The following is an 8,572-nucleotide window of genomic DNA, read 5'->3' on the forward strand; positions in this document are numbered from 1 at the left end:
GCGCCACATGTAGCATGTTGTCATGTGCATGTTGTGAGTGTGGGTGTGGTTCTGTGGATGGTGGAGGCCGCGTTTTTCTTTTTTGCGATATTGCATATTCGCGGGAGAAGGTGAAGGTGATGGTGTTTTTTGGTGCAAGACATGGGTGATTCACATGGGAAAAAGAAGTGCTGAAACGGCCTGAAGAGGCGACGGCGCGAGACACACAACACATTCCACACGGTACGTGCGAGTACGACACACATACACGCCGTGAGACGTACAACAGTCGCGCGCGAAAACCAAACCCGTATACTCCAGTACATTGGCTGCTGCTACGTAGCTCAGAGACCCCACGCGCCTGCGTGTCTCCACAGCTCCGTGGCGGGCGCCTCCCCCACGGGTGGCGCCCACACGCAGTCCTCCGGCGGCGGGAAGCCGCGCAGGGCTCTGCTCAGCATGAGCATCGCCGCCTGCCAGTCGATGTCGCCCTCGCCGATCGGGTTGGGCGGCGGGTTGTCGGGCGGGAAAAAGAGCCACGCGGGCAGCTCGGGCGCGCAGAGGCACGGGAAGAGGAAGCAGCCGCGCAGAAAGACGAAGCCGGCGATAAAGGCAGCGGTCGTCAGGACTTGCGTGCAGTGGATGGCCGGCCCGGTGTGCGGTGGGCAAGCTTGGACGCCGGCAAAGCAGTACTCGTAGCCCTGCGAGCAAAGGCATTGTGGGGTTGTGGCAAACGTCCCTCCACCCCACTCGCGCGCGGCGCGGACCGGGCTCTCCCCGCGCCTCTCCAGGCCGGGCGCACGCGGGCGAGCGGTGCGAGCGACAGTGCGGTGCGAGCGACAGAGCGGTGCGAGCGACAGAGCGGCCTGCGCGGGGCGGCCGCTACGAGGCGGGCTGCTAGGAGGGCGGCGCCGCCTGCAGAAAGGCGCAATAGAGGAGGGCGAGGACGGGCACGGTCCACAGCCAGAGGTAGGTCATCTTCCACTTCATCATCAGCCCGATGAGCAGCATGAAGAGCCAGAGGGCCCAGAGGTAGAGGTACTGCGCGCTGCGCCACTCGCTCTGCGCGCGGCGGCCCGCCCACACCTTGGTCGTGGCCCGCTGTGTGTCGGGGCTCAGGCAGAGCAGGAACTGCACGAATTTGAGGCCGAAGCCACCTGCGCAGAGGCCGCACGTCATGAGCAGCATCGCCGGCCGCCGGCGGATGCTTCCCTCGGCGGCACGACGGCCGCGGGAGGCGCGGCGGCTCGCTGTGAGCTGGCTACGCAGGCGGCTCAATCTCGGGTGCTACGCAGGCGGGCCGCGCGGCGCCAGCGCGCGCCGATGAATCTGAATACGATGACGAAGACGACGTAGAGCTTCGAGATGTTTTGCAGCGACCCCTCAAAGTAGAATTGCAGCACGAGCGGACACAGGAAGGGCAGGTAGGCGGGCAGGATGACGGTCCAAATCTCGACGAGGATGGTCCTGTCGTGGGTGTGAGGGGGTGGGGGTGAGCGGGGAGGGTGTCGGCAGCGATGGGGCGGTCGCGGGAGGCTGGTGGGCAGTAGCAGGCGGAAGGAGAGGGCGGGAGGTCTCTGGCGGTCGTCGAGGGTTGATGGGGTTGCGGGCGGGGGTGGTGTTTGTGTGTGCGTGTGCGCCCGTCTGTCTGCGCGCGCGTGCGTGCGATCGTGCGAGCGAGCGCGTGGGCGTGGGCGGTGGAGGAGGCGGACCAGTAGACCAGCGTGCAGTACGAGTCGGTGCTGGTCTCGGGCCTCGCGGCGAGCGAGCGGAGGAGGATGCGCAGCTGGTAGAGCGTGTTGAAGTACGAGGTGAGGTAGTTTTGCGGCTTCGTGTCCTCGTCGCCCTTGGTGCCCTTGCTGATGCCCCCAAAGAGGAAGCCGAGCACGAAGAACGGGAAGACGGTGTACCTGCGGACGCGTCGTCTCAGCGCGTCGGCGGGTGTGTGGCGTGAGGGCGGCGGCGGCGCGGGTGCAGAGAGGCTGAGGTCTCGACGGCCGGCGGATGAGCGGCCGGCGGGTGGTGGAGAGGTGGTGGGGACGAGCGGCGAGGGAGGGCGTGTCTCGGACGTGTCGCCAGTGCACCCGAGCATCATGGCCATCTTGAGCGAGAAGGGCTGCGTGCCCTCGACGTAGTCGCTCCAAAAGAAGGGGTGCGCGAGCGACGTCTTGCCCGGCACCTGCGTCGCGGGGAGGGCGCGCAAGGTCTGGGCTTTGCGCGAGGTCTGAGCGGTGTCCGCGAGTTGGCCGAGGCCGAGATGGCCGAGGCCGAGATGGCCGAGGTCGCGCCTTGAGGATGTACAGGTCCATGACGAGCCCCTCGAGGAGGACCCACAGAAACAGGACCGTCACCGTCATCCAGACCGTCGCCAGCGTCTGCGTGTTCATAAAGAGCCAGTGCCAGCAGAGCTGCGTGCACGGCCACGAGCACCGGCAGCCGAGCCACGGGACCAGCTCGTACCGCGACTCCCCAAGACCAGGAATCCAAATCGACGCCGGCGCGTTGAGCTGCTCGCGCGCGGCCTGCAGCAGCACAATCACCGCGGTGCCCTTGAGGTGGCCGCCGGTCAGGGGCTTCGCCAGCTGGAGGATGGAGCCGCCCACGCCGGCGACCGTGCTCCTCTCCGCGCTCGCCCCCTCGCCGACGCGGATCGTGTCGCCGACCGCAAACCCGTCCCGGCAGGCCACTTGCAGGACCGCGTCGCCCGGGTTTGCAGCCGCGGCCAGCGTGGTCGACGCGGCGTCCTCCCAGAGCGCGTAGAAAGGGAGGGCCCGACTCGGCTCGCTGAGTCCGAAGCCGGTGATATAGCTCAGGTTGAAGTCGACCACCTGAGGGGAGGGGAGCCGAGAGGTGAGCCGAGGTGAGCCGAGGTGAGCCGAGAGGTGAGCCGAGGTGAGCCGAGGTGAGCCGAGGTGAGCCTAGATGGGTTGACGTCGACGAGGAGAGAGGGGAGCTTCTCCACTGGTGTGAGTCCAGGGCCGAGAGCGTAGGCCACCTCTCTCATCTCCTCCTCGAGGGACATTCACTGGCAAGGCCAGCCGTGCGTGCGTGCGTGGGTGCGTGCGTGGGTGCGTGCGTGCGTGCGTGCGTGCGTGCGTGTGTGGGTGCGGCAACAACCTTGCGCGAGAGGGAGAGGTAGAGCCCGTACGCAGGGAAGGAGTAGATGTTCCAGGCGACGTAGTAGTTGGCCTCGTTCTCTGCGACGTACTGCTGGGCCCGCGGGCTCAGCAGAAAGTTGGGCAGGATCTCCGACGCTGTCGGAGGCGAGTAGCCCGCCTAGAGACCTCGAGAGGCCTTGCCTCGGGCTCTCGTCTCGGGCCGCTCTCGGCTCCTCCCGGGACCTCTCCGACGCGGCCGGCGGGGGAGGCGACTCGCACCTGCGGGTCCGTCAGCCAGTCTGGGCAGCTTCCGCCGCCCTCCAGGCAGCTTCCGCCGCCCGCATTCCCAGCAGCCTCGGCCCAGCACGGGAACGGATTCACGCCGCCGCCGTCGCGGCCCGCGTGACCATTGGCCGCAGCGCCGTCGCCGCGCACCGCCCCCGCCGCGGCCCTCGCCGTGCGGCTGTCCCACCGCGCGGCCTCCAAGGCCGCGGCGTAGGACGGGTGCTCCGGCGCCAGCAGCGGCTCGTGCTCGGGAGGCGCCGCCGGCTCTGGCTGCGCGAGCCGGCGCAGCTGCAGCGCGAAGCTGCTCATGGTGCGGTGGAGCGCCATGTACTCCCGGCGCACCGCCTCCGCCTCGGCGCGCGCCGCGCGGTTGCCCGACCGCACCGCCTCCATGGCTGCGGCGTAGCCGCGGTCGGTGGACACGTCGTAGCAGAGCGCCGCCTCGGCAGGCTCAGAGTGGTAGCCGGCGGCATCCGACGAGGACGAGGCTGCGGAGGACGTGGTGGCACCAGAGTTGAAGAGGGGCGACCGGTACTCGCCCAGCCATCGGCGGTCGCGGCCGACCCGCGGCCGCGGCTCGCCGGCCATGGCGGGATCGCGGCCGCCGCCAGAGCCCGCGAGTTTGTTGACTCCTGGTGCTTGTCAGAGATGGAGGAGGACGTGGCAGCGCCAGCGGACGGTCGGGTGGCGGGTGGGGATAAAGGCGGGTCGAGCGCCGATCGCCCCGTGGCGTGGCACGAGAGCCGAACCCTACGCGGTCCACCTTGCCACCGAAGCAGAACACAAAACAAACCGAAGCACGGGCAGCGGAATCGGGAGAAATAAAGCTGACCTGGATGTGAGGTTACCGACTGCACTCCAAGTGCTCCAAGTGCTACGCTATCAGCGGAGCTCGGAAGGCGTTATTGAAGCTAGGACGCAAGCGTCCGTCGCCCTTTTCAAACTCGGGGCCCACTCCGCTACGCTCCGACCCGAATTTGGAGGGCCTAAAAGTTTAAGGTGTTGCTGCGCAAAAGGGGTCGGACACACACACACACAGGGCGCAGCTCATGCTAAGAGCCAGAAGGGGAGCTAGAGAGAACGACTACCCTGTCCCGTTATTGCGTACACCAACACCACAAAAGCTCTCTCTCTCCTGTCCTCAGACACTCCGGGGGTCCACAACTACCGCGTCCCTCGACTAGCTGCCACGTTGCCGACCGAGAGCGGATCTCCTCCTGCTCCGCAAGGAGGGTGGCCAAGGCTAAAGTCTTGCCGGAGCCGGCGGGCGTGTTGACGACTTGGAGAAGGTCGCCCTTGTACTTGTACTTGTAGAGATGCTCGAGGGGGTGCTTTGTGGGGCGGTGCGCAGCCACAGGCCAGCAGTGAGGGGAGGCGCACCCTCACTCTCCTCGGTTGCAGAGCTCGTCGGAGCGACGGAGGCACACCAGTACTGTCTATACGCCTGCGACACGCGTGTCGGCTCGCCGCCCTCGTCGCCCGCGACGGGCCCGCATGGCGCGCCGCTCGTCGTAAATGTTCCCAGAAGCCTATTTAGAGCAATCTTCCTCACTCAGACCCCCTGCCCCTTCCCCCAATACGCCACCGGCCCCTTTCCATAAACACTACCACGCCATGTACATCCTCCCCCACCCAACCCTCACACAAACAACCCAACACACACACACACACACACACACACACACACACACACACACACACACACACACACACACACACACACACACTCACACACACATACACACACACACAACATACCCCATACCCCAAAAATTCCCACCTCACCATCAGCATCACCATCCCACCTCACCATCACCATCCCACCTCACCCCACCTCACCATCACCATGCACAGACCCCAAGTGCGCTGCCTCGTCTCGCACGGCCGGCGCTCTCCTGGCCGGCGCGCGAGACGCCTGCGCCGGCCTCGACTACGACTGGACGCGCCCGATCGCGGCCTCCGCCGTAGCCGAGCGATCGGCCAGCGCCTCTGCCGCCCGCGCCATCGCCGTCGGCCGTACCGTCGAGCAAGGCATCGCCTCCGTCAAGTGCGCTGCCTCGTCTCGCACGGCCGGCGCTCTCCTGGCCGGCGCGCGAGACGCCTGCGCCGCCCTCGGCTACGACTGGACGCGCCCGATCGCGGCCTCCGCCGTAGCCGAGCGATCGGCCAGCGCCTCTGCCGCCCGCGCCATCGCCGTCGGCCGTACCGTCGAGCAAGGCATCGCCTCCGTCAAGTGCGCTGCCTCGTCTCGCACGGCCGGCGCTCTCCTGGCCGGCGCGCGAGACGCATGCGCCGCCCTCGACTACGACTGGACGCGCCCGATCGCGGCCTCCGCCGTAGCCGAGCGATCGGCCAGCGCCTCTGCCGCCAGCGCCATCGCCGTCGGCTGTACCGTCGAGGGCGTCGCCGTCGCGACCGTCAAGGACTCGAGTCTCCCCTTCGTCTTCGATTGTGATGGTCGAGGCCTCCATTTTCTTCTCGTTGCGTGCAGATCTGCGAGCGCCACATGGGGCTGCCAATTCCATGCCGAGGGCCACCCCAGCGCAGTCATGGGGCAAAGGGGTCCGCACCTTCGGCTCCGCGCCGCGCCTCGCCTCCGTCAAGGGCGACCTCGCCTCCCTCAAGGGCGACCACGGCCTGCGCCCTCGTGCCCGCGCCGCCTCCGGCCTGCGCCCCAGCGCCCGCGCCTTCTCTCTCTCCGGCCTGCGCCCTCGCGCCCGCGCCGGCTCTGGCCTGCGCCCCTGCGCCTGCGCCTTCTCTCTCTCCGTCCGACTCTGCGCCTCGTCGCCTCCATCACAAATAGAAAATAAAATATTCTTAGCTTCAAGCCCCCCTCCGAGACTAGGGACAGAACCCACCCGTACACAGGAGAGATGGGACTGCGCCTCGCCCCCACTTGCCCTGACTGCACAGGATAGCGTGCCCCGAAGACGGCGACACATAGTGGGGGACACTGCGCAAGGAGGGGGTGCGAAAGCTCATTGGGGTGCTAGGTGGGACCATGAGGGGGGGTGGGCGGGGTCCTGTGGGGGTGAAATGTTGCGCGGCGAATTCGAACCTACCCCCTCGCCGCGCCGATCCTCACGCGGAGGGTAAAACCCTGTGGGACAAAACCCCCCCGCGGTCGGCAGTCTTCAGAGTGGACCCCCCCCTCCCCAGCCTCCCCTGTGCATCTCGCACCCCCCCCCCGCTCCCCATTGGTGACTCGCGAAGGACACGGACACTCGGGGTGAGGGGGGGTCCCCCCGGAGGGGGCTCTGGGGCATTGTTGGGTTGATCGCTCGTGCCGATCTCGGGTCGATCTCGGGTCGATCTCGGGTCGATCTCGAGTCGATCTCGGGTCGATCTCGGGTCGATCTCGGGTCGATCTCGGGTCGATCTCGGCCACCGCGGTCGAGTAGCCTAGGTAAGGAGGATGAGGCGAGATGAGGCGAGATGAGACGAGATGAGGCGAGATGAGGCGAGATGAGGCGAGATGAGGCGAGATGAGACGAGATGAGGCGAGATGAGGCGAGATGAGGCGAGATGAGGCGAGCTGAGGCGAGGTGAGGCGAGATGAGGCGAGATGAGGCGAGATGAGGCGAGATGAGGCGAGGTGAGGCGAGATGAGGCGAGATGAGGCGAGATGAGGCGAGATGGGGCGAGATGAGGCGAGATTGGGCGAGATGGATGAGATATCGTGAGATGCAGCTCATGCCTGGGGGGAGTCAGCCAAATGCCTGGAGGGAGCATCTTGATGCCTGCAGGGAGCCAGCTTGATGCCTGGAGGGAGCCAGCTTGATGCCTGGAGGTGACTGGAGGGAGACCGCTCGATGCCTTGGGGAGTCAGCTCCGGTGTCCTTTGGTTCCTCTCGGCGACGCCCAATGCGTGCGCCGGCAGTGGGGAGTGTGCGTGCGCGCGCGTGTGTGAGATGTGGATTGTGGCAGGCCTGCTGTTGCTGCTGTGGGCAAGTGTGCTTTGTGTGCGGCGCTGCGCTCGCGTGCGGTGCGCGCGTGCTGTGCGCGTGTGCGTGTTGGAATCGCGCGTGAGTCTGCGTGTGCTGCGCGCGCGCCGGCGTGCACTGTGCGCTGTGCTCTGCTGTGCGCCCTGTTTGTGCAGCTTTGAGGCGCAGGCTTGGCTGGCAGGGCTGCGCGGTGGGCTGCGGCGCGCTGCGGGTGGTCGTGCGCATGCCTGATGGTGTGCGGCGGCCGCGCAGCCCGCCCGACCGGGTCGTCGGCGGCCCAGGGCGCGGGCATGCGGTCGGCGCTGCATGTGAGGCTGCTGCGCGGCTGGCGCGTATGTTTCCGTGCGGTGAGGGACGTGCGTAGGTGTTCACGTTGCGGGCGCGGGCGGGCGCGGAGGGCGGCGTGGTCTCACCGCGGTCCGACGCCGGTTGGTCTTCGGCGTGTCGAGGGCGGGCGCGCAGGAGGCCTTGCCGCCATCGCGTTGCGCGCGAAGGAAAAAATATCTCCATCACAAATAGAACCTCTCACTTCTGCTCAGAGAAATTACCCCACGTCCACAAACCCTCATACTCCCACTCACACAAAACATACCCCATACCCCAAAAATAGTCAGAGGCTGCGCAGGCCGTCTCGTTTGCATGTTCCCACAACATGTACATGTGCCACACACGGCGGCTCCGGCCGCGGCACCTCTCGATGGGTTCCACTTTCTACGCACACCCACACGCACAGGGGCCGAGAGCGGAGAGGGGGGTCTCACGTATAGATCACATAGAGAGAATGGGTCCGGTGGGCGGTCCGGGCGTGTGGCCACAGCGACATCCGCAGGTTGTGTCCCGCCGCCGAACTCCCTGCCTATCCCGTGGAGCTGCCAGCCGATCGGCTGTAACGGCCCGGTGTACATCACCACGTCGCCGACCGGCGCGGACAGCGGCTGCAGTATCACCACCGGCGTGATCGTTCCTCGCGAAGTCGTCGACAGCCGAGGTCTCGCGAGCCACTCGTCGGTTCCCTGCGGGAGCCGCTCCTCGATTCGTTGCGTCTCCGCTCGGTCGTCCATCGCCGCCAGCCGCCTCGAGTATCGTTCGGTCGCCAGCTCTCCAGCTCGTCGTTTGGTCACCGAGGAGAGGGAACGAAAGCACACCTCAAACTGCAGGACGTGCATCCTGGACGCATCCCTCCTTGTCCCACTTATCGAATTTGTGCAGGCGAGAGTACTCGTCCGAATTCCGGCGTTTTTCATAATCTCATCCTACTACGCTACT

At 66.6% G+C, this 8,572-nt stretch overlaps 1 protein-coding gene across 1 annotated transcript; it reads right to left on the reverse strand.

The window, feature by feature from the left end:
* Positions 1 to 136: 136 nt before the first annotated feature.
* On the reverse strand, positions 137 to 2,523 carry EMIHUDRAFT_455029 (hypothetical protein). Its single transcript, XM_005789051.1, has 6 exons — positions 2,268 to 2,523; positions 2,064 to 2,158; positions 1,692 to 1,889; positions 1,317 to 1,446; positions 934 to 1,191; positions 137 to 680 (listed from the first exon to the last, which is right to left on the reverse strand). Exons 1-6 carry the CDS (start codon positions 2,364 to 2,366, stop codon positions 324 to 326), a joined length of 1,137 nt encoding a protein of 378 aa, XP_005789108.1. The 5' UTR covers positions 2,367 to 2,523; the 3' UTR covers positions 137 to 323.
* Positions 2,524 to 8,572: the final 6,049 nt, after the last annotated feature.

The sequence above is a fragment of the Emiliania huxleyi genome (genome assembly GCF_000372725.1).
Source record: "Emiliania huxleyi CCMP1516 chromosome Unknown EMIHUscaffold_130, whole genome shotgun sequence".
NCBI lineage: Eukaryota > Haptophyta > Isochrysidales > Noelaerhabdaceae > Emiliania > Emiliania huxleyi.